The 26,747-nt window shown below is 40.9% G+C and overlaps 2 protein-coding genes across 6 annotated transcripts in view; one reads left to right on the plus strand and one right to left on the minus strand.

Annotated features, from left to right (window-relative positions):
- Positions 1 to 2,711, plus strand: part of LOC111864141 (angiotensin-converting enzyme) — a 22,037-nt gene extending 19,326 nt beyond the window's left edge. The window contains exon 9 of the mRNA XM_023851186.1: positions 2,507 to 2,711. Coding sequence (XP_023706954.1) covers positions 2,507 to 2,672 — 166 coding nt within the window. The 3' untranslated portion in view covers positions 2,673 to 2,711. The remainder of the gene's footprint in view (positions 1 to 2,506) is intronic.
- The window catches only part of LOC111864144 (YEATS domain-containing protein 2), a 31,420-nt gene extending 5,484 nt beyond the window's left edge, over positions 1 to 25,936 (minus strand). The window contains exons 1-12 of one of the 5 annotated variants that reach the window (XR_004512991.1): positions 25,582 to 25,936; positions 20,069 to 20,247; positions 17,747 to 18,033; positions 15,452 to 15,631; positions 14,531 to 14,676; positions 10,453 to 12,577; positions 9,495 to 9,675; positions 7,325 to 7,619; positions 5,216 to 5,406; positions 3,705 to 3,775; positions 2,774 to 2,915; positions 411 to 654 (exon numbers count right to left, since the gene is read on the minus strand). Coding sequence is in view for 4 of the 5 variants with exons in the window: in XM_023851196.2 (XP_023706964.1) it covers positions 2,804 to 2,915; positions 3,705 to 3,775; positions 5,216 to 5,406; positions 7,325 to 7,619; positions 9,495 to 9,675; positions 10,453 to 12,577; positions 14,531 to 14,676; positions 15,452 to 15,631; positions 17,747 to 18,033; positions 20,069 to 20,247; positions 25,582 to 25,678 (3,864 nt within the window). In the remaining variant the exon portion in view is untranslated. Of the gene's footprint in view, positions 1 to 382; positions 655 to 2,709; positions 2,916 to 3,704; positions 3,776 to 5,215; positions 5,407 to 7,324; positions 7,620 to 9,494; positions 9,676 to 10,452; positions 12,578 to 14,530; positions 14,677 to 15,451; positions 15,632 to 17,746; positions 18,034 to 20,068; positions 20,248 to 25,581 lie in introns of those variants that run through there. The other 4 variants (XM_023851196.2, XM_033751335.1, XM_023851197.2 and 1 more) reach the window with 4 other exon arrangements.
- Positions 25,937 to 26,747: the final 811 nt, after the last annotated feature.

Below are 26,747 nucleotides of genomic sequence, written 5' to 3' on the forward strand. Positions count from 1 at the left end.
CTCCGTAACCGTTCAACTTTGGACATAGGTGTTTTGGGTTATATCGGCATACTTTAACATTAGGAACACACTCCCAAAGTTTGGTCCATTCCTCCTGGGACACCCTGTATATACAAAATATAGCATACTCCAATCTGTCCATGGGCACGCAACAAAATCACAAAAACCAACGACTGACTTGATGATGTAAAACATCAATCAAAGAATTTTATTCTTGTTTTATACTATAACTTTTTGTTTTATATAAACTAATTTATTGTATTTTTATGCCAAGTATTTTAATATAATTATTATTGTATCCAATTTTATTAGTACCGCAGTTCAGTGGTGTATATATGGTAGCCATGTATTTGCCTGATGATGGCTTCTAATAGCAGAAACATGTAGCGGAGCCAAAACTAGGCACTGACCTTGATATAGTTGTGCTGTGATGGTTTTAACACTTTGCGGACTGCGCACGCATTAATACGTTTTCACTTTAAATGTGGCGGACCAGTCGCGTATTAATACGTTTTTAGAACACGATAAGTTGCAACACATGATACATCACTCTGGCGCCACCCAGCTTGCACGTAGCTGCCTGCATCTGCGTGATAAGCCTCTGGAATGTTTGCTGACTAATCAGTTACGTGACCTTGCTGTAACTGTATGCCCCTGCAAAGGAAAATAAATGCCTTTATTTCTTCAAGCTGTAAGTAGCAAGCTGTCAGTGAGTAGTGCAATATGCAAACACATAATCCTGGGAAACTTACAAAGTATGGCCTACTTGTTCCTGTAGATACTGAAAGCACTTCAGGCTATATGGGAAATTTAGAATTTTATTCTGGTGAAGGAAAGAAATTACACGAAACTATTCTTTCCGTTTTGGAACCCTATCTTGATCAAAATTACCATGTCTATCAAGACAATTATTATAGCAGTGTGGCAACTGCAGAACACCTACTTTCGATAAAAGTACGTGTTTGTGGAAGAATTAGGGTGAACAGAGGCCTTCCTCCACATCTGAAAAGGGTATACAAATCCCTGAAACGTGGTGAAACCACATTCAGGAGGACGGGGGATATTCTTCTTCAGTCCTGGAGGGATACTCGTGTTGTGAATATGATTTCCACAATTCACAATTCGAGCATGGCTGATGTTCAAAGGAGACATGGACAGGTAAAGAAGCCTGTTTGTATTTCCAAGTATAATATTGTAACGTGTTTCGTTACTGAAGACACCATTCGGATTGTTAATTGGTTTATTTAACAACCTACCAGTCTCAGCTACAATTAATTACAACACTGTTGCGGGGTTTCACACTTTATAACCCTATTCGCAATAATCTGTTCACTCTATCTTCAGTAGTCTACACGTATTCACAGTACAGGAGCTATGTAAGTGTCCCTGTATCACACACTCCCAATTACACAATTACACACACGTCCGGTTCTTCTTTCCGCGACGGCTGCTATGTTCCAACTCAACTCGTAGGCTGCTGCCTTGAGAACTCACTTCAGTGGCTGACACACTTTTAACTGCCTTCAGTGGCTGTGTAGTTCCCTTATATAGTCGCAGTGTTTGCCTGTTATGTAATGAGTACTGCTGTTGCCTGACGCCGTATCGACAGCAGCGTTGCATGTCATGTCACAGTGCGGAGGGGGGGGATGGAGCGCTGACTCACCGGCCACGTCACTGTTGCCAGAGCTGCCACATCACTGCTGGGTAGGGAGGGGGGGTGTCCTCCATTGTGCAACATGTCACAATATGTTCATGAAGGGAGTTGATAGAGCTGATCAGTACTTGGCCTATTATTCTCTTCCTCGGAAAACAATAAAGTGGACAAAGAAAGTTGCCTTGTGGCTTATAAACTGTGCCATTTTCAATTCATTGTTCGTTTTCAAAAATCTAAACCCTCATTCAAAATTGAAATACAAGGCATTTCTGCTGAATATGGCAGAAGCCTGGGCTACAGACCACATGGTGGCAGCAGAACCAGAGGCAGACACAGTCTTAGTGTGACCAGGCCCGTCTACTCCCACCCCACGCAGGCCTAATTCTGAGCCCCCTGGGCAACTCTCAGGTGATATGCGGATACATACCCTCGCAAAAATTGTGAAGAGTGAACATTTCAAGGGGAAGCATCCTTCTAGGCAATGCCGTGTTTGCGCAGTTCACAAGAAAAGGAGTATGACTCTACATTTGCAAGTTTTGTGTAATGCCACTTCACAGAGGGGAATGTCTCGAGAAACATCACACCCTCAAGCACTTCTAGGAGCACTGATAAGTGTTCTCCAAAATTTGTAGTCCATAAAATTAATTAGGAGATTTTATATTAATTTTTAAATTGAACAGTGCACAAGTTACGGTAGTAGGTAAAAAAATGCCGGTCCCCAGGGTGATTCAAATATTTAAATTGCCCGTCCACAAAGTGTTAATATGCAGAGCCAAACTTGGCACTGACCTTGATATGGTTGTGTTGTGACAGTTTTAATAAAGAAGTGGAATATCATGTCTGTTTGTGCAGAGGAATGATGAGTATGGGGAGCAGCCAACCTTGGGGCAAAGCACTCCAGATCCTCACAGGAAATAGCTATTATGATGTCAAGCCATTACTGCAGTACTATGAGCCAATATATCGCTGGCTACAAGCCCAGATCCAGCGATACAACATACCCGTTGGATGGGAATAGGATGTGTATGTATATATGCTGATTGAATACAAACATCTGTCAGCCTCACAGTGGCCTGCTCTTTATTGAAAACTCATAAATCCCAACACTCTCCTTCATACCTTCAACAGGTAATTAACTACAGACACGTATCAACCAGTATCCGTCACTTGAACACCAAGCCCTCTGTTCGAAAACAAGTCAAACTCTGGACGGGTGAGTATCGCCATCCGAACATCATTTACTGTGATGCTGTCAGGACACCTGTCAATTAAAAGAATCGTTTTCAGTGTTTTGGAACAGATATGTTACTGCAGGATCTGACACATGAAGAAACTGTATTCTAGAATAACACACAGTGTTGTTTTGTAGATCATTGCCAATGTTTCAAAGTAACCTGCTGCTTCCATCTTCAGAGTAGCAGCAGGTACCTTTGAAGCAATGGTAACAATCCACCAGGCTTCATGGTATCACATCCCAGAGGGAAGTCAGCAGGTTCATGGCACAGGCACCTCTGAACAATGTGACAAACCACTGGGTTCTACGAAACCAGGTAATTACTTGATCAGCTGCATAATCATCAATTTTCAAGAAAGTCCTACACCACAGAAAGACTTAGTTAGCACTTCAGAGGTCAAGTGGCATTTGTGGTGGACAAAGTGGAGCTGGGGCAGGTTTTCTCAGAGTACTTCGGTTTCCCCTGCCAATCTTCATTCCACCAATTACTCCACAATCACCCTCACCTATCATCTGGGGCTGGTACAATAGCCCAGAAGCGGCCGCAGTACAAGGGACTTAGTCCCACCCCACTAGCAATAAAAAAAAATAATAGTTAGCACTTACTGTAGGCCTATAAAACCATATACTGTCACACAGATACACAGAGTTACCAGAAGCCCAAGCTCGTATTCATCTCCTCTGTTCAGAATATATATTTCTGCACACCACAGACTGATGCCTCATTTGAATGAGTAATATAATGGACGTTATCAAGACCAGAACTGGTCACAGATGCCAAACAAGAGCTTGCAATCCAGTGACCACACCACACACCTGTTTGAGTTTCTCCTCCACGCCATGCACAATGCGCGTCGTAGCAAGTCATCTGCCAGTGATCGTATTGCCTGCAACATAACAAAACATGATTTAAGACAAGATAAAGAAACTGATACATAAAATATTATTTCTTTCAAATTGTTCAAGGTGTACCACATATCCTGCCACTGAGTGCATGTATGTTGTTATTTTACAATGTTCTCAATAGCAATGAACCTTTAGGTTCCATAAAATGCTGCAAAGTTCTTGAGTAGCTGCACAACAGGCATCTTCTCAAGAAGGGCTCAGCTCCATGAGTGAGTGAGTCAATAAGTGCACTATACTGCATACTGCCAAGGAGTAGGAAGACAGATCGACTAGAAAGGAACCAGAAGGAATCAAAGTTCTATACAGGAATGTGCCTCCATCAGGATACCTGGTGTCCTGGCTAATATTCAAGTTGAACACCATCTGAACACAAGTCTAGAGCATTACTGCTATGCTAATCCATTCGATATCCCACCGACATATCAACCTATTATGTCAGTCAAGAATCTACTGCAAAGCAACTACATTCATGCAAGAGACAGCTGTGATCAAGCGTCATTCTGTAAAATTTAGACCCATTGCTAAGTAACGACTCTATAAACAATGTCCACTGCTAGGCAACAACCACGGAATAAGAAAATATATGGCAACTGTTATCGAGAAACAGCTTGTCAAACAAATATGTTATCATGGAAAAACTACAATGAGTAGAGGTGTTTTCTACATGGTCCATGCCGAGGTGTTATAGACAGGACAAGTCTAGAATTTAATCAGTTGAGTTGCAGTCAATCAGAATAGTGGGAAGTTGGTGTGAGACAGCCACCAGCCTGGGGGTTAGTGAGTTAGTCAGAGAACTACATACAGTTCAGTCATTGTGAGCTGTTGCTGTTAAAAGCTGGTAGTTTGTAAACCCAGAGTAAGGGGAAAGTACACCATTGGAAGCCGTCACGAGGCAACAACTAGTGGAGACTGCAGCAGACTGAGAACACTTGCATGTAAAGGTGCATCTGTAAAGTTTAGTCATGAGCTGTGTGTTGAAATGTGTAATAAATCAATCCTGTCTATAGTTGCTCTAACAGGTGGCAATATTTACCTGGATATAAGGTTTCTTTGGGGAGCAGTGGATAGTAAACTGAGGAAAATCTTAAATGGAGGAAATATAAAATTAAGATAACTGACATGGGATCATTAAATTTGAATGTTAAATGATGGAAAACATTAAATGTGGGTTCCACTGTATAACAAGCTGCATGCTTAAGGTAGGAAATAATCACAGCCAGCTCTTTAAGATACAATATGAGCACTGACAGACTGAAGAACCATGTAAAATCTCAGTCAGGGCTACATCTGCTCTGGACGAGATCTGAAATAATTATCTCCCAAATATAACACAGGCAAAATACCACCCTGCTAACTTATTTAACTTGTAAGGACTGGATCAAAATTTGCAATTTCCATTACAAATCCTATGGATCATATACCTCTAAAAGTATTCTTTCTGCAGCGCAGAATACCACACCAGGCATTATTTCCTGTGGCAAGAACTTGAAGCCCGCCTCCCTTGCTGCCTCACGCACAAACAAACACTGTGCATCCAGCTCAGGATCCAATTCCAGTGCTTCAACAATCTTGCTAACGTCTTCAAATTCTGGTGGCCCTTGCTTTACGAGTGCTATGAAACAAGACATAAATACAAAACAGCACTAATTATTATAAAAAAATATAGGCATTATTGTGTATTTCAGTCTTCTGAGTTTAAAATTTTGCTTTACAAACATACACTAGCAATGTGCATGCACAAATGTGTGTTTCATTGACCTAAAGATGATTCAGCCATCAGCTTATTGCCACATCATCTGTTATTAAACCCTGCAGTTAGTGTACATGCAAGCCATCAAGCAGCATCGCCATCACTAGCCAAAACTGAAGCGAAGCTGATGTAAGATCATTTCTTACACAGAGAGAAATTTATCATCCATATAACTGATTTTTATCTGTAAAGCACTTTATAAATTACACATGATCTTCCAGCTTGTTTCATTCAAATTAATATGGAAACCACACAACTTTAACCCGTCTACATGTTTCAGCAACAAAACATTGATTTCCACCACACCTGCAGCCGGCTTACTTCATGGCCTGCCAATTTAGCAGTATCTAATGAATGAATGTATAAGGGGTAGGCCTTCTCGGCCCTTGCACTGCAACCTACACTGATCTATTGTGCTTTAGCAGTATCTAACAGTTGGCGGTATTTCACAGCAAAGAAATGAACAGCCAACAATCTACATATATATCTAAGAAACCAGGGCAACATAAATCATCTACTGACAAAGGGGAAAAAATACTTCCTTGAAGAATTTTCAGAGAGTAAAACAGATGACCTTATTGAAACAAACCCTTAAACAATTTTCACAGTGGTACGTATTAATATTTCACTGTAACTTCAGTAGTGAAATTATTCATCACTGCACCAAACAGGCTGATATATACAAGACTCTATCTCTATATATGTATTTATTTATTTATGATTTGAAGATTACTATGTTCTAGCATGTGACATCGTTCAGTCTGGTAGAAGTTCACTAACATTCCAGAGAAATGTACTGCTTCCATCTTCAAGGTTAAAGAGTGAGCCAAGCAAATAACCAGCAAAAAGAGGTGGTAAATGACTTGCTGCTTGTTTGTTGCTTGTTACTTGCCTGGCTTCCTCTCTGGCCCTGAAGATGGAGGCAGAAAATTTATCTGAAACACAGAAGTTCTATCAGACTAGTGTTATCTCCAATAAAATAGTAATCTTCATAATCACTGTTGTATGAGCCTCAACACATTTATTATGTACATAACGTCACTACAGGATCACAGCAGAATGTAACTGTCTCATCAAAATAAAAAAGTTGGTAAGGTAAGGACAAGTTGGCCTTGCACTTAACTAATTAAGCACTATGCCATGAAGGCATATGGGAGAGTGGATGTATAAACCCACATTTTCTTGACATTGGCACTAGTTGGAGGTGAGTAAATAAAAAGTCAGTAAGAAAAGTTAACTGAGAAGTGGTTCCATTTAAAATGTTATCAGTGCTGAACTGGAGTTTCAGAAAATATGCGTTAATCCTGTGGCTTGTAGCCCGCAAGCAAACTATACCCACTGATCAACTGCCACTTGTCGGCGAAGTTAGTGCCAACTTTAGCTGATAGAGGGTGGCACAATGAATCCCCACGGCCATTAATTTTCGGTTTCTTCTACACCGGAGCTGCTATTTCCTTGAAATAGCCCCTCAATATTCCTCATGAGGCTGAGTGGACCACATTCCAGACCCACTACTTCTAAGAAAATCTGGTAGGGCCGGGAATCGAGCCCGGACCTCTGGATCTGTAGCTAGGAACTCTGACAACTAGACCACAGAGGCAGTCAAGTATGCATTAAGGTGATATAATAAAACGTAATGCCTAACATGAAAAGAAAAAATCAAGTAGACACTTGCTCCCACCATGATATGAAACACTGCACTGTTACTAGAGCCACAAAGGTCAAAGTAAGGCACTGCCTTCATCTTTCACTCTTCATGTCACAAGATCAATGAACCCACCTTTTGTCTGTGGTGGCTCTATGCCCACAACATCAACTTCAGGATCTGACTCTGAACCTGAACACTGATCCGACTTGTGATTTGTCACCAGCCAGTCCATGATTCCAACGGGCTCCGAGTAGGTTCCTTGTGTTACTGGCCTACTTGATATATTTTCTGAGCCTATATCTGCAGGTTGCTGAACTGGTGTATACCCATGCAGCCTTGCCCACACCAAAATGGCACGTGTACCCCACACACGGTCTTCTGGAAATCGTTTCTGTAATGCCTTTTGTACTGTCTTTGCTCGAATCCACTGCCAAAACATTCACAATCACAATGTTTAAAATTACAGGAACAGACAGAAAAAAAATATATATTTTCTCTGTACTGAGCACTTCATCAGAAGTAAGATGGGTGACAAGGAGTGTTTGCCCCTCTACTATGCTACAAGTTGGAAGGTTGCAGGTTTGATTCCTGATGAGGTCAGTGGATTTTTAAACGAACACAATCTTCTCAGCTACACTAGTCAATTCAGCCTCTAACAGAAATGAGTAACAGGAATCTTTCTGGGGGTAAAGGTGAGGCCAGTGCGAAGGCTGACAACCTCGCTGCCATCTGTGAGGAATTGTGTAAAAAAAAAAGTGGGAACCTCAATGTCTCACAACCCTATGGGGCTCCATGGTCTGTTACAGGAATAGTTTTACTTCTATTGCCAAGTACTCTGTGACCAATTACTTAAAACTGCCAGCAGCGTGGGCTGAATCTAGTGTCACCCTTACTCTCCATCACCATCCGCCTTCAGAAAGAAAGCAAAATGCTAAAAGAAATGTAAGAACTGCTGCATTGTTTACTAAAACATTTATAGACCTAAGCATAAAGTACTTAAAATCAGACAGTCTGGGCAATACAGTAATGCCATCTCCTGAAAATTTATATGAATTAGTATGGTATCCACACACTCACAATCAATCATAACATACAATATTGGAAAAATATAAAATAGAGGTTTCAGGGAGCCATTCTAAATAATAGTTTTTCCAGGAAAATGACAAAAGCTGATGACAGAGAAACTATTATTGGCAGAACCACCTACCAGCACAATTAGTGATATCTGCAAACAGAGCATGGTGCACTCTGTTGGTGTGCTGTATTACTATAAACTCACATGGCACTACAACAGTGTTATTACGAGTTCTATTTTCTGGGATATAATGCTGTATAGTATTTTGAAAGTCAACCTACATTTTGGAGAAACATGTCACCTCCAACTTCAGTCATCAAGAGGAAGCCAAGTAAGAAATCAGTCCACGACATGGCATTATATCCCTGAAGATGGAACTCTTCATAACCATCACTGAGAACCTCAAATCCTATAACAGTTTTATTGTTTAGAGAGAAATAATTTTAATTGTATATAATAATTATTGTGTTTGAGAACATGGAGTTGAGGAGAATATTTGGACCGAAGATAGATGAAGTGACAGGAGGTTGGACAAAATTACATAATGAGGAGCTTCATAACTTGTACTCTTCTCCAAGTATAATTAGAATAATCAAGTCAAGCAGGATGAGGTGGGCAGGTCATCTAGCACGAATGGGGGAGACAAGGAATGTGTATAGATATTAGTGGGAAAGCCAGAAGGAAAGCGACCACAGGGAAGACCAAGGCACGGGTGGGTGGAAAATATTAGAATGGATCTTTGAGAGACAGGATGGGATGGGATGGATTGGATAGATCTGGCTCAGGATATAAACCAGTGAAGGGCTCTTGTGAACATGGCAATGAACCTTCAGGTTCCATAAAATGCTGGGAAATTCTTGAGTAGCTTCAGAATTGGCGGCTCCTCCAGAAGGGCTCAGCTCCATGAGTAAGTAAGTAAGTAAGTTAGTAAGTATAATAATTATTATTAGAAGATATACAGTTCTTTTGGTGCAATTTTTCATAATAATCCTTTACAGAAAACCTTGATTTAGTGTCAGAAAAGACATGTCCTAGATTCATTAGGTAGGGATTTCACTAAATCAGACATGGAACATGCCCTAAATGTCTTTCTGATACCAGGTTCTGATCTTCGGGAACAAGAAAATGCTGCTCAATGCCATGTACAAACAAGTTACATGATGCAGAAACCATGCAGCTATGTCTGGAGACATTACGGAGAGCGGCAACATAACCAAAGAAGCTCACCTCTGCTGCTCTCTGCTTGCCGATGTTCCACTGCAGGAAGGTCATGTCACTGTGGGCAGCATATGGGTGAAGCACCCTGAAATCTGGATCCCTTGCAAGAGGTGAAACCAGAGGTATGTGCCTCAACAGCCAGCGAAGAGCAAATGAAATGTCATCAAACTTACATGATTCGATAGCAGCTCTGCAAACAAAATAACAAGACATCAGGCCTGACATTCTATCATCTAAAATATTTGTATACGTAATTAATTTAAGGATACTTTCAAGAAATGCGATGTGGTGGTACGCACTGCATTCATCTGGTTCAGAATAGGGACCAGTGGAAAGGTCTTGTGGACATGGTAATGAACCTTCCAGTTCCATAAAACATTGGGAATTTCTTGAGTAGCTGAGCAACTGGCAGCTTCTTGAGGGCTCAATTCCATGGAGTTGTTAATAACTCAGACTACAGAGTGCTAAATAACTGGAACAATAAATTAGAGAGAATGTGGAAGGAAGCAGTCACAGCCTAATTTAAGGTACCATCTGCCATTTGATTGGAGAGACTGACAAAAGCCATGAGAAAACATAAGTCAGGCAAGTTGTTCCACCTGAGATTCAAACCGTATCCCTCCTAAACACAAGTCAAAAGCATTCTGCTTCAAGGTAATTAAATTAATATGAAATCAGAAATTTTATCAAACATTCCCAAAACCAAAATTGGCCGCCTACCAAATTTTGGCATACATAATGTGCCCTCGTCTCCTCCAAAAACTGACTGTGCATTACATTTCATATGTCCAGCTGTTATAAGTGCTAGGATGGATTCAAAGATTGTGCCTTAAAAAGGGACCATCATCACTTCTTCCCAAATTCTTCCTAACTGAAAATACATTTTTCATTCAATAATGATACAGAATCATTAAATAACTCATGGCCCAAAAATAGGCACAGTACCAACAGCATAGAGTGTACTCACTTCAGATCTTCCAGGTAGCACGTCCTGCTTGAGTGGGTGATTTGTCGACTGTTCGCTTTATTCAGCACCAGAGTTCGGCCCGACATCAACAGCCGAGTCTCCTCGGCTTTGTCCACGTTCACCTGCTTCCCCACGGTAGGCAGAACAGCTGAGTTTGTCTGCTTCTTCAACAAACTCACGCCTCCTTTAGCTGAACGCACCTGATTTGACAGTAATGACTGGCTCCCGCAAACTGTGTCTGAAAGAAGTGTGTCCTGCTGCTTTGTAGCTGAATCACATTTCTTTGTACTGGATTTGGCAGCGAGCGCTGAAAGTGCAAGTGCACTCTGTGGGTGTTTCAGCAGATACAACTGCCCATTTTTTGCAATCAACACCGACTGATCTTGGACTGAGATGGGCTTATTCTGGGTAGAACTTATGTTCATGTCCTTCAAAGCTCCAGCTCTGCTCCCTTCCTCCGACTTGTCTGAAGTGAGCAAACTTTTATTTGGTTTCAGGAATGAAAGCATCTGCCCTGAATTGCTCTGTATCTGCTTCAGTACTTCTGGAGAATCATTCACTAGTATCACTGGTGAGGTTACTTTCGCACCAGGTTTCAAATTCATGCTTGGCAAGGGAGTCACTACAGATGAACCTTGTGACGTTACAAAACTCGAGGAATTAGCTCCTAGGGACAATAAACTAGCCCGGGCTGTTACCCCATTACCAGGAGTACCCTGAGGGGGTACCAGCACTAAGGAATTAGTCTGTGATGATATGAAACCAAAATTATCCTGAGAGGTTACACCACCCTTCACTTTACAATTGTAACTACTGAGCTGAGATTTTGGAATGGGAGTATTTTCATTTGATTTGGATACCACAGCTGAAGTGTACGATAGTTTGTTCTGGAGTAATGAGGTTGGTGCCTGTTTGATTAGCAAGGAAGTCAAATTGGGTACATTTACAGATTGTTCTAATTTTGGCACAACTGATGCAACCTTCAATTGCGGCTTAACATTAGCCTTGCCAACTGTTACAAAGAATACATGACCACTCTTGTTCATGCACTTCACGAGCATGGCTGGTTTTGAGTTGTTCTTGGCAAGTGGAACATTCTGTTCTACAACATGGTTATTAACAGTTTTTGATTGTGTCAGTAACTCTGGAATAAGCAAAATGGAATTTGTTGTCTTGTGCTTTTGCATGACAGGTGCCTCCTCCAACATGTGGTTTCGAACAATGCTGTCTGTCACAACACTAGATTTCACTTTACATACATCTATGCACTCCTCTGACATGTTTTCTTGTGAAGAGCCCAGCAGGGACTGCACTGACTCACAGCCTGGCAGAGGATGCACAGAGTCCCAGGCCGGCAGGGACTCCACTGACTCAGAGACCGGTAGGGACGGCACTGACTCACAGCCTGGCAGGGACTCCACTGACTCAGAGGCTGGAAGGGACTGCACTGGCTTGCAGCCTGGCAGGAACTGCACAGACTCACGGGCTGCCAGGGACTTTACCGACTCACTGGCTACCAGGGACTCCACTGACTCACAGGCTGCAACAGACTCCACTGACTCACAGCCTTTCAGGAACTGCACTGACTCACAGCCTTGCAGGGACTGCACTGACTCACAGCCTGGCACAAGCTGCATAGAGTCACGGGCTGCCACGAACTCCACTGACTCACAGCCTTGCAGGGACTGCACAGGTTCACAGCCTGGTAAGGGTTGCACAAATTCACAGCCATCTTCATGCTCCTTTTTAATGTTCACATTCTTGAGCCCAAAGTAATCATGGTCTAAGGATGATGATGTGATGTCACAGGAGCTATGGGCACCTTGTGCAGCTGCATCAGTCTGAGAGGTGTCATCACAGGACGACATGTAGTCAGAGCTATCTACTGGCTCCAGTTTCGGCTCAATCGGACCATGGAACTTAACCTTGGTTGGTGACTCACAAACCATCCCAGAAGTAGGGCCATTAACACTATCCTCTATTTTCGCCGTTCGAGAAAGGCGTTCCACATTATCACTACTGCCATCAGGCGCACTCTCCTCAGTGCTGCCAACTTCATGCTCACTGTTGCTAATTCCTGAGTCACTTCCACAATGCAACCAGATATCAACAACTGTCTCAGCACCTGTCAACAAAAGAAATAAAATGTTACTACCATATACAAATACTTATGCCTAAATAATGCTGGCTAAGTGACTACATCACACATCAACTGCTGTCACATTATGCTATTGCTATTGAGTGATCAAAGAGGAGATGCTATTGCAATAAATGTGATGGCACACGCAAAGCGAGTGCTGCTGCTTCACAAGTAGGACTAATTAAGGGCAGCCACACACCAACTGCATGACATGGGGCAAAGGACACAGTCTTGTTTCATTCGTGATTCGTCAGCATGAAGCTGACATCAGCATCATGACTTAGACCGGTGTGCGGCAGTTTTCATAATCTCATTTGTTTCAACTGTGCTCATTTCTTTGCATCATGTCTTAACTATTATATGTCTTGATGCAAGCCGGTGTGCGGCCTAAGAGGCTAGGAGAAAACAATTAACAAGAGATGGCATCTTAATGAATGAAAATCTCTATTTACATGACAACATTTCAAGTGAAACTTAAAAGCATGCTCATATGTCATGCATGTTTACACATTGCTTATAATTTGTTGAAGCAATTTTGAGGTTTAACCTTTAACGTGTTGCCGTGGTTCGTCGTGTATGTTTCGTCAGGGATTTAAATCGTNAACGGGGACCATAAATTCACCCTTACAGAAATTTGGGACAAACATAATTTTTTAACATAAACTGCAAGACAGCAATAAATTCAACCAAAACTAATTATTTATGAAATTCAGATTCATATGAGCACGCACTGGTGAGGTGTAGCTGGCCACTAGCTAGTCTACAAACATGCACCAGTGACACAACTGTGGTGGCAGGTAGCATGGTTCCTATTCCCATATTATTTTAGATAGTTTGGTATGTTACACTTATTTAAGATATCTTGAAAGAGGCCATCAAGTGTACATGCAAACAGTACACCTAAAGAGGATGGAAAGAAATTATTTTGATGTAAAACTTGATAAAATGTGCTTTTATTACAACTGTGGATAACAACAATTTTCATAGGAATGCATCTCCCTTAATAACATGGGAACCAATGAAAACAGGTAGTTCATGTTATGGAATTTCATGACACGGATAAGTTTTCAAAAATGCATCCCTTCTGTTAATGTGGAAGCATGCTGGATATTGCAATAAGAAAAGATATGATTAAGAACAATGAATTGGTAAGAACATGTGAATATGCCTATGAGATCTGACAATGTATTATTCTATACAGTATGACAATGGCTGGAAACCACAATAATGGAACAAGCAGAAAATGTTCATTGCTAGGTAACAGCTAAATAAACAAGTATCATAGCAACGAATAAACACACAGTAGAAGAACTGTTGGAGATAGCGCTGTCTGTGTGGTCTAACCCAATATATACAGAAGAACCAATAGGACAAGGGCCAGCAACAAACAGAAAAGACAGACCCATCCTCTCATCAGAGAGGGCGCCCCACAGAAGCAAGACCGTAACTGCCAAACAGTAATAATTAATACCTGGTCATGAGCCCCAAATGGGGCTCGACACCAAGACTCACTGACTGACTGACCGTCAGTCGCAATGTGACTTGGACTTGGACAAATCAGTTAGTTGACGGTTGAGGGCTGGAGACAGTCACCAGCCAGTAGTGATGTGAACAAGGAAGCTGAGGAATTTACATGGTTGGGAGCCATAACTGAGCAATGGCTAAAGACAAACTGAGAAGACTTTAGTGAAGAGCAGAGTGTGTGAATTAGTAAGAGCACTACAATTCCATGTAGTTATGATTCATAAGTGTTTAATAAATCCAATTAAGAACCTAAACCCCATGTCTAGTCACTAACACATAACAAGATTCTTGGGAGGAATATGTAAAACTGTAACAAACTTCAGTGAGGACAGAAAGTTTCCCCATCAAGATTCAAACTGGGGACCTAAGAAATAACATTCAACATATCTGCTTATGCTTGCCACAGAGGCTCACCGAGAGTCTGCAGTCCTGTATACGTGCGATCCAGCTTCAAATGATGTATCACATCAACCGGCTTGTTGCGAGGGTGGCTGAAGTGGATCTGGACACGTACTGGAAACTCACCCCAACCTCGCCGTGAGAGATGAAATGGTGGAGACCTACAAGAATTCAAGAGCAAAGAAGTGAAATTACATCCCAACATAATATTTTACTATCAAGAAATATCCAATATTGGTCATAAAATAAACTCAATACAATTATAAAAGTACAGCCCCGAGCTGGGACTAGGTCCACCAACTTTGAAGTGCGAAACACATGTTCTGAGGTCTTTCCATGTAAAACATAATATAATGATAGTATACTGCTTGGTCAATGTTATTGCAAACCTCAGGGAACAGTAAATTTATAGTGTATTTCTACAATACAGAATTCTGCACTCCTTCTGCTAGCAATGTTGTCATGCAAGCACTCCTTGCTTCACACCAAAATGAAAATAAAACTTCTCTGAAACAACATAATTTCATATTTCATTTGTCCCCTGCAAATGACAGAACCACAGAGTATATATAAAACCTAATACTTCTGTCTTATAATCCGAGAAGAAAATGCTGATCATACCAATATGGTCGTACTCTGTAATGCATGCTACAGGCAGAGCAGTCTATCTAGTCCCCGTGGAAAAATAAAAGAAAACGGTGATGCTATGTGAGCCAATACCAAAGTCTATGAAAGGGACAAGAGCAGGGGAAAGTGAGGAAGGTCAGGATGGACAGCAATGCAGCTCTAAATCTCAGCTTTCCCAATCATCAAATGTCATCACATATCACACAAACAGGAAAATGGCATGGAGACTTGACTGACTGCTCACACTATAAAACTCATTCCAGCAGTGTATGCATGCTCATCCAGAGAAGAGAACACTGTGCCACGTACGTCACTTCTGCAATGTCGTGTGGCCGGTAGCTGGGGTGCAGGAAGAACCGAATTTTGGATACAAAATCAGACATATCTGGGGCCTCTTTCGGACCACGCACATACATCATCCACTTGTGGCTTGCTGCATCCTCTCGTGTGTCGACTGGGAGCCACTTGGAGATGTTCCCTATAACAATTCTGCAACCACACAATACATACTTACATTCATGCAATGCACATGTTCATCTTCTCATTCCTGCAGACACAACATGACTGATTCTTACAATATTTAATAAGGCTATTTCAGCTGGGGAGGATCTCACAGCACTAATATGGAAGAATGAAGAAGGCAGTTAAAATTGGAAACATTTTGAGCAAAATGACAGGCTGGCCAGTACCAGCTGGCAGCAAATGTGTTAACACACATGACTGCTTAAATTCACATCTTCATGCATATATACATAAATTCTATATGTATATGCCACCTCTCAATTTCAAGCATGCAGAGGTATGGTCAAATTGTACCTGTGATTAATTAATCAAGAACCGTACCACAGGAGGAGTGGAGGTATAACTCCACACACTCTTAACATCCACACTTGGTGCAGATAATTGGTCAGATTCTGCCCCGACCACTTTATTCTTGGGGAAAGAGCCACCAATAACCATGAGATAGAACACTGGATGCACTCCAGAGGTGATCAGGATGCTACAGGAAAGAGAAAAATCTCTTGCCCCAACCGGGAATCAAATCCTGATTCCTCAGGTGTCTATTCTGTAGCTTGACACTATACCAACTGAGCTATCAAGACTCCTAATTAAAAAATATGTTCAACTGTGGTGTATTTCCACTCAGACTTTGCAGTCTGTACTAGCCACATTTTGCAAGTTTTAACCTCTCCAACAAGAATGCAAAGATCTCAACTGGCAATGCATGGCATTATTGTAACAGTGCATTCATTAAGTGTGTGCCAGTAACACTAGCCCATGTTAAAATCCAGCCATGGAAACCAAAATATTAGGGAATTTCAACACGTTGCCTGCCATCATACAAGTTACAAATTTCCCCCCTAGTGCCATCTGCAGTGTGGATGGCTAATTTAACCCAGGTTTATAATATGATCAGAGCTGACAATCTTGTGTGTAATTTATCTGATATGGTTTCTAGTGCGTGTGTGCATGCATGCGTGTCCTGGTGGGTGACAAAAAACATACAGTATACTGCATCACAGGGCAGCCAACATGTTAAAATCTCCTATTCCCTAACAATAAAGGTACTATATAAATACAATGATTTGACTACACCGTCCAGTGCGACTCAAATGTGTGTGTATATATGATGCCTTTACATTTTTTGGTCAATTAATGACCATCTTCAGGAGGTAAATAACAACACGATGAGGAACCTACTATTGCATAATCATTGTATATCAAGTTCAAAGTAGTTTCCTCGACATGTTGTTATTTGCCTTCTGAAGATGGTCATTGATTTACTGGAACATGTACAGGCATCATATATATATATAAACATACTATGCTACAAGCCAGAAGGTAGCAGGTTCAAGTCCCGATGAGGTCATTGGATTTTTTTCAGTTGACCTAATCCTTCCAGCTGCACTATGGCCCTGGGGTCGACTAAGCCTCTTAACAGAAATGAGTACAAGGAATTAATTAAATAATTTTCCTGGGGAGTAAAGCATGGCCGGCGCGTAAGGCTGACAGTCTTACCGCCATCTTTGAGCCAATTGTCTAGACAATGTGGGACCCTCAACATCTCATAACCCTACAGGAATTCACGATCTGCTACAGAGATAAAAAGTAAAAAAAGTAAAGCTATCCCTGTACCAGGCCATGAAGGCCCATAGGGTTGTGAGATGTTGAGGGTCCCACACCAGCTAGACAATCAGCTCAAAGACGGCGGTAAGGTTGTCAGCCTTACGCAGCGGCTGCCCTTTACTCCCCAGGAAAATTATTTAATTAATTCCTGGTACTCATTTCTGTTAGAGGCTGAGTAAACCCCAGGGCCTAGTACGGCTGAAAGGATTATGTCAACTGAAAAAATCCAATGACCTCATCGAGATTTGAAACCGCGACCTTCCGGCTTGTAGCATAGCCCCTAAACCACTACACTACCGCGTGCCCCGTTACAGAGATAGCCTTACTTTTTTTCATATATACACACACATTTGAGTCACACTGGATGGTGCAGGCAAATCATTCTATAATATTGACTAGTGTGATGGACCAGAATGAATGAAGTACTATATAACCTTTCAATGAAGCAAAATGGCAGTAATTTCCATAGATTCTCACCTTTTCTTCATCTTGTGGCACATTCCGCGGCGTGGGCTGCTTGGAGTGCCGCCGCCTGCAGAGGTCTTTGGGGGAACATAACGCGGTACCTTGCTCACTGTTTCCGTCTTCTCATTCTCACTGGTTGAACTTGTTTCCTTGCTGACCGACGGCTCCTTTTCTGAGGTGGTGGGAATGGTCCGGTACTTGGATCGGCGCTTGTGCAGCGGTTCCCAGTTTTGAGGCTCCTTGCCAACTAACTTCTTCACTGCAGGATGAATACGCTTCTCTCTCTCCTCTGGGCCATTCTGAAATCACACCTCATGAATATGGACACACATTTATATCAAACGGGCTGCATGTATACTTTCACACACCAGCATTTGCTTTATCCTAAGACATTCATAACCTTTGCTGTATTGGCATTTTGGTAAAACTAAGTTGAGGTTATACACTCCTCACTTTTACAGTGAATGGGGTGACACTGAGGCCCTTGGTACTGCAGTCACATATGGACCTTCCTTCTTGGGCTATTTTATGATGCTGTCAATAGCTAGAGTATACAGCTTAGAAATGTATTATAGATGAATTGTTAAGGATTTAGAAGGAAGTGACTGCAGCATAATCAAGTTATTATCCTGAAATTTAGATACATGAGGAAACCCACAAAAATCCTTAGTCAAGTTATGGAAAGGCAAGATTTGAACAGAACCCAAATAAAAGTCTAGAATATAGCTGTTATGAAAGGCTGCGCCATAGCTCAAGTGGTTAGTCGCTGGCTTCCGACTGACGCGGCCCGGGTTCGATCCCAGGTCTGGTCCAGTGGGATTTGTGGTGGACAAAGAGGCGCTGGGGTGGGTTTTCTCCGAGTACTTTGGTTTCCCCTGCCAATCTTCATTCCACCAAATTCTCCATCATCATAATCACCCAGGGAAGGCTACAATAGGCCAATCAGTGGCTGCCGTGCCAAGTGCACCCAGCTGGACTTCAACCCCCGCTAAGAGAACCTATTTCATAGCTGTTATGAAAATATACTCTCTAAATGTGGCTGATGTATCAGGTGCAGATGACAAATGAAGAGAGCATTAATCGATTAACCGACAGGGGAAAATGAAAGTTATGAAAGCAAGGTCTGTACCTGTGCCACTGTATACATAAAAAATTACACATGAACTAACCTGGGATTGAAAAGAGGCCTCCATCACGAGAAGCTGGCAATTACTAATCTCAGTTATGGCATGGCTTATGTGGCCTAAAGATTTTCCACATATGAAACACATTAAATAAACAGAATAAATCTATATCAGCCTATATGTATTGCTGCTCCCTCTTGATACAAACAACTAAGAGCGACACACCGAATGGGACATGAAAAAAGCACATTATATAACAGAGGAATAAATTATCATACAGCATCAGTATTAAAAAGAATAGTAATAACGACGACATGCCTTAATGAATATTATTTGACCAAGTGCACAGTGAAGTAGACTCCTTTAAAAGACAGTTGCCTGAAGATGGCCTTATGCAGCTGAAACATGTAGCATAAACACCAAACGCACATATATTTTTACTGATTTTAATGACATTTTAAACATCTAATGAACAAATTTGATTTGTTTCATTCTGGTCTGTCACACTAACAATATCATAAGAGGTTAAACAGTTCCGTCCAGTGTGACTAGTAAAGATTTTTATTATTTCAATCCTTCATCCCTTACATGTTTCGGTCTTTATAGATCATCCTCAGAGGGACGTCAATACAATCAGAAGCCACTATTACAATATGTTTTTGAATGCTAATATATATATAATGTTGATACAATACAATGGATATAAAATCTAATGTTTTAACAACTACAGCGGCTGTCTTAATATGTTAACATATGTACAATTAAACAGTTAAAACATTAGATTTTATATCAACTGTATTTTATCAACAATATATATATATATATCAGCATTCAAAAACATATTGTAATAGTGGCTTCTGATTGTACTCATGTCCCTCTGAGGATGATCTGTAAACACCAAACATGAAAGGGATGAAGGAATGAAATAAGAAAAATGTTTACTAGTTACACTCGATGGAACTGTTTAACCTCTTATGATTTAATGAACATTTAGTGAATTGTAAATTAATGTTGTCACATTACAGATGGAAAACAAGACTACAAGTTATACTTCAATGCACCATGATGCGGAAATATAATATCTCACTTATTTTTGTGTTTTCTCCAGTGCACTGTCCATCCATATATCTTAATGGTGTGGTACTTAATTAAAGAAAGAAACCAATTCGCTTTGTAATAAAAAGGGTGGAAAATGGCTACCATTACAGACCTGGACCCGTCTCTTATTATAGAATGCAGATACAATGGCATGGCGCAGAATATGCAATGTTTTCTGTGCCTGATGCAATCGCTCCTGAATCTCATGTACATCTTTCTCACGATTGGCAAGTTCTGTACTGAACTCCTTCTGGACGATGGCTGAGATGCGCTGTGAAAACTCTGTCTTTGCTATAAATACAAAACACATTTATTTTACTCAAAACTCATATCTGATCTGTGCCCATTTAATATATGCATTAGTGCTTCCATTAAAAAGCATGTGAGTTAGTCTATTCTGCTGTGGCTACATGGACCATAATCTTAAAGTGGCATTTAAGTGAACATCAGAAATTGTCTTCAAACAGAGATGGTGGAGACAAATTTTGGTTGGAGGGGTGGATGGGATACGGTTTTTCAGAATGCTGTACCATTAGGTGTAACAGCCATGCTTAAAATTAAAATATAGTAACGAGTAACACAAGATGGTATTAATGAACATGATATGAGGAACTATGCCACAATAACCTGCGTTAGCAGTCACAAGGTAAAGTTTCCCCTCTGCTTAATGATGTACCATGCCACGAAAACGTTGAGTGGAGGTATAGCTCCATATATTAACCCTGACACTAGATGGCAGTGAACAGCTGCTCTACCCCAAGGGAAAGGGCGGCCAGTATACACTCAATACAAGGCAGGGTGTGCCTCAGTGCTGGTGTGGATGCTTTGGAGAAGAGAAAAATTTTTGCCCCTGATAACACTCAAACCCCAAGTCCTCAGCCATCCAGCCCATAGCCTAAGTGTTATATCAACTGAGCTACCATGGTTCTTGTTCGCAGTCATAACCAAATCCATTTTCACGTGCATAATCTTTTTTGTATCTCAGATGCCACATTTTAATTAGTCTAAATCTGTAAGGTAAGGTAAAGTTGTCCCTGTGCTTAACAAATTAAGCACTATGCCATGAAGGTGTATGTGGGAGTGGATGTATAGATCCACATTTTCTTGACCTTGGCACTAGTTGGAGGTGAGTGGTCAGCTTCACGCCCCAGCCGCTTGTCCCACAGGGAAAGTGCCCCTGTATAGGAGGTTGGGTGGACCCCAGAACTGGTTTCGACAACTTAGAGATGAGAAAATTGAAACTACGACCCCTCAGTCATCCAGCCCATAGCCAGTTGCTATACCAACTACACTATCCTGATCTGTACAAATCTTAATGTAAGTACAGGTATTCCTCATTATATTGAAATTAAAAAAAAAAAAGTTAACTTCATTTTAATGACATCAACTAATTTAGACCAATTTTAAATAATAGTGCTCGCTTTCATGAAAACTGTTTGCTGGCCATTCATGAAATGGAAAGAGAAGGGGATGAATATTATTGTGTGGGTGGTAGAAGAGGAATGCAAGGGAGGAGAGGCAATTTGGCCTAATTAATGTTCAGTTTATGCAACTTAGACTCTACAGCTTTTCTTTGGATCACAAGTGTTGCATAAATCAAGGAGTACCTGTACATTACAAACCATTCACAGCAGATGTGTAGTCCTGTACAGCATTTGCATTGTACCCAGGGGTGGCCCGCATATAGGCACTATGGAACTGCAGCACCCCCAATTTCCACTTGATATTATCGATAACATTTATATAATGAGTCCTTTTTTCTTTAATTCTTTCTTTATACTTGTACAATACAATATATAATCCTTAAGCTTAATGTCAGTAGCCAAATCTTTGTATTGAACTGTGCGCTTCACAGTTCCAGCGGTGAGGTGTTTGTTGACTGTTGTCTGTTGTGCACAGGCGCACATAGGAAGCTGAACACGAGGCTGCAAGGAGAGAGAGCACTGTCGTTCCCGCAGTGCCGACCCTGGCGTGCTGGTGGAAGGTAGTTTTTTTTTTCACTCCGCGTGTATTGTACCGTGTACCATATTCTTGAATGTGAGTTAATTTTAGAATTAGATTATTATCCTGCTTCCAGCGATTCTATTTGATTCATTTTTTTCGGTTCTTTTATTTAACATAAAACTTTAACCATGGCCTTGCATCCCCAAGAAATAAGTTCTGTGACTGTAAGTGAACTTTAACAGCTTAAGTTTTCACAACTGTCTCTCCATGAGAAAGTTGCAGTTAAGAAAAGAGGTTGTTTAACACCTGATATTCTAATATCTCAGCCAGGCATAAGCAAGAACAAGAAATATATTTGTAGCTTTAATTCTGAATGGTACAAACGGGAAAGTTGGCTTTGCGGCTGTGAAGTAAAAAATGCACTGTTTTGCTTCCCGTGTTTGCTGTTTGGGGGTGATGCAACGTGGACAAAAGATGGTTTTAGAAATATAAACACAATGAAAGAAAAAACTGAAAAGCATGAGAAGTCAAAGAAGCATGTTGATAATGTAGTTTCACTGTCACTTTTAGGAACCGTAAGTATTAAGGAGAAACTTAGTGAGGCATACAGACTTTCAAGCAATGAGCATAATATAAAGCTTAAAAAGAACCGTGAAATTTTGTCCAAAATAATAGACTGCATTTTCTTTTGTGGAAACTTTGAAACTCCCTTACGTGGACATGATGAAAAAGATAATTCAATAAATCCAGGGGTATTTAGAGGATTAGTAAATTTTGCATCTAAATTAGATTCAGATTTGAAGCATCATTTAGAAACCAGTGCAGTCTTCAAAGGTTCAGAATGAGATACTTGACTGCCTGCTACAAATATACCATGAGGAGATAAGGACGGAAATTAGGAAGGCTTCCTTTGTCGTTGATAATACAACAGATGTTTCAGAACACACTCAAATGGTCCTTATTCTACAGTACGTATTGAATGGAGAAATATTTGAGCGTTTTTGGGGAGTCTTTATTCCAGAAAATCAAACTGCAGATGGCATATCAAAACGTATTTTGGAACAATAGGACATAATCCTTCAAGGAAATGGACAAAAACTGACAGATCAGACATTTGATGGTGCAAATGTCATGAAAGGCAAAAAAGCAGGAGTTCAAGCAAAAATAAAAGCAGTTTATAGTAATGCACATTTCATTCACTGTTATGCACATCAACTTAATTTAATAACGAGAAATGCAGCAAGTAATACATGAAATGCAAGAATATTTTTCTCTAACATTCTGGCTATTCCAACATTCTTCTCAAGATCACCGCAACGTGTGTCCATTCTCAAGAAGCATACGGAAGTCAGCATTCCACATCCATCTTCTACAAGGTGGAACTTCAACATATGGACCATAAACAGAGTTCATCAAAATTTGCAACCTTTAATAAACTGCCTTACTGAAATTCAGTCAACATCAAATGCAGATCAAACCATTGCAGAAGCAACAGGAATTTTAAAATACCTGAATGATGATAATTTCAAGTTTGGTTCGAGCTTTTTCATCAGATTTTGCCTCATGTTGAAATAATTTACAACCAAATGCAATCTCGAGAAATTAGTGTGTTTAGAGTTAATGAATATATAACAAATTTCAAAGCTGCTATTTTGGAATTAAGAAACCCAAAGTACTGTGAGAATCCTTCAAAGACACTCATGGCAGAAGCTAAGGAAGTGTGTGACTGTATATGTGTTGATATAATGGACAGATATTCTTCCACTAAACACTTAGTAGCTGCTAAATTGTTCAACAAGAAATGCTTCACTAGTTTTAAGAATGAATATCCCACAGAAGAGATAGTACTGACCACTGAAGCATATCCCATGATTGACAAAGAAAAGCTTGAAACTGAACTAAAAGTATTCTATTGTAGGTCTGATATTCATGAATATTGCACATTAATTGAGCTGCTGAAATTTATCTTGGAAAATAATCTAGATGATGTTTTTAGTGAAATTACGAAACTGATAAAAATCCTCTTGACAGTTCCCATGTCTATATCAGAGGCAGAGCGCTGCTTTCAACACTGAAAAGCATAAAAACTTTTCTAAGAAGCACTATGAATTCGGAAAGACTAAATGCGCTTGCAGTGCTTTCAATGGAGAAAAATTTCCTCAGTTGTCATCCAGAGATCAAGGAGAAAATTATTGATCTTTCTGCGCAAATTAAAACAAGAAGAATTGATTTTGTTGCCGCGCAATTTGAGACTAGAAGTCAAAATGGCATTGCTTAAATGTTCCACGACTTGCGACAAACGTTTTACAGCAATTACATTAGTATGTCAACACCTGGACAGGCAATCCAGGTTAAGAATGCCTGAATTAGCAGAATGCGCAATAGCACTTCTGCAAGTCGCGTTGCAGGGACACTGGAGTAAAGATAATATTATTAAATAAGCAGCAAAGAGGACCACAGGCCCATCCACAGCCAAAAGGTAGCCAATGGAGACCCTCTACCGGAGATTGAGGACGAAAGGAGGAGTTAACCTCCCTCTTTCGTCAACCGCAGAGTCAGCAAGTTAAAGATATAAATTACTGAATTCAGGAGACTTAGGGAGCGGATCTAAACGTAATAACCAGTTGTCAGCCGGAGGCCCTATTCGATATGTGTGCCACGAGATGGTGGATGGTGACATTTATCTGCATTTCTACTGCAAGTAAGTCTCTTTGCTCATATAAGCCATGCTGTTAAACAATAGTGTTGATAAAAGTGTTGTTGTGTGATCTCAGAGTACAGTCTCCAGTGTACCCCAGCAAGCGCCAGGGTAGAATAGGGTAGAAATGGTGTAGAGAGTGACAGGCAAGGCAATGAAGGGAAGCCACAGTCTCACGGTACTCCCCCCCCAAAGGGAAATTAGAAAGAGAGTAGCGAGAAGGTGTTATGTAAACAGGCCGCAGGCGGCCCTTTTAATGTAAATATCAATGTAAATAGACCAGTGTACGTAGGATAGGATGTACGCAGGGAGTTTTGATTCACCCCTTCATAACCAACCCGTCCACGACCGATCCTGAGCGACCATAACCAAGACAGCCGACGGCAGCCGAGTGCAGTGAAGATTCTAGCAAAAAGGGTAGCGACAGACTAAAGTAATCATATTTTCTCACCCCCTCCCCCAGAGGTGTAACAGATTTCATTTTTAAATGAACAGATTAAGCTTGAACTGTAACAATTTAGGTTAAAGTAAGGAAAAAGTGTTTGATTTTGTTCTTTCAGGATTTTATCAAGTTTCTGAATAAATTTTCTTTTTATACATGTTTGTTTCCTTTTATACAATTTTAAAACAAAGGCTACAAATTTTCTGGAGCAGCACCCCCCCTAATTTTAGCTACGAGCCGCCACTGATTGTACCACTGGTTAATATATCCAAATCTTTATCTTGAAAGAAAATGCCACTGTACAATACTGTGTGCTTCATGGGGGGAATACGAGCAGTATCACATGAGTAGTGTGACTGGCTAAAGAATCCATCAAAATTTAAAATTTCTACAGATAACTGTCGAAGTCTCTACTACTGTATGTTCTTCCTCATTTAAGTAAAATGTTTACGATATCTAATATGGGAGGAGGAATCACCTCTGATATTTAATACAAACATGAAAAAACGATTTCTAACATGATATTAATGCAGATATTTACCATTTTCTTCCAGCAATCGTAGACGTTTTGTCTCATGAGGAATGGTATCTTCATAATCTGGATCTTGGCCATCAAGCCGTCTCTTACGACATGACATCGGGAACTGGAGGTTATGGTCAACAACAAACGCTTCTAAAGCATGTAAACTGTAATGGGCGTAATATCGTCAATTATATTACTATCTAGTTGCACATACTGCCAATATGTATAAATAACAATATATTATTTTTACTAAATTTACACATTATGAGGTAGCCAAACCAAACACACTTTGCACTACCACCATACGATCAACGTTGTATTCTGAATCTGAAGAGCGTGTACGTATGTAGCGATATGTAGGATACATAGAGATGAATCGAATAGGCGCTATCGAACAATTCGACTATTGCAAACTATGGTTTAATTTGAATCTAAAAAAAATCAAATCAAATATTGTGGACATTAATATTATCATAGTTGTTCTTGTTTCAATGTTTTTGTGGAGGGGGGGGGTGTGAGCCGTGATCGCCGTGATGGCCGTGATAGCGCAGTCGGTGTCGTCGGGGTCGTCGGTGTAGCGACTAGCTTTGTGCTGTTCGGGCTGGACGTGGAGTGGTCGGGGTCGTCGGGGTCGTCGGAGTACAAGACCCGGTAGGGGCAAGATTTTTCTCTTCTCCATGTCGTCCAGACCGTCCAGACGGTCGGTCCAGACGGTCGCTGGCTTCCCACCGCGGCAGCCTGGGTACGATCCCGGATGTTGTCAAGTGGGATTTGTGGTGGACAAAGTGGCGCTGGGGCGGGTTTTCTCCGAGTACTTCGGTTTCCCCTGCCAAACCTTCATTCCACCAAATTATCCATCATCATAATCACCCAGGACAGGTACAATGGGCCAATCAGTAGCCGCCGTGCCGAGTGGACCCAGCTGGACTCCACTCCCCCCACTACGCGAATCAGTGGCAGCAGTGACTGAAACTGGTCGTCTGGGAAGGAGGTGTGTAATCGTAGACAGGTATGGAGACGTCTGCTTAAATAACTTACAAATACCGCCCGTAACATAACATTGTGATTACTGGAATTCTAGTTTCGTTTGCTTTGGGTGATGTCTACGAGAAGTTTCGTTATGTCATTGTATTGACAACAATCTGGAACCTTCGGAACAACCTGGTGGTGGTGGAGTGGGAGGG

The sequence above is a fragment of the Cryptotermes secundus genome, unplaced genomic scaffold (assembly GCF_002891405.2).
Source record: "Cryptotermes secundus unplaced genomic scaffold, Csec_1.0 scaffold1282, whole genome shotgun sequence".
NCBI lineage: Eukaryota > Metazoa > Arthropoda > Insecta > Blattodea > Kalotermitidae > Cryptotermes > Cryptotermes secundus.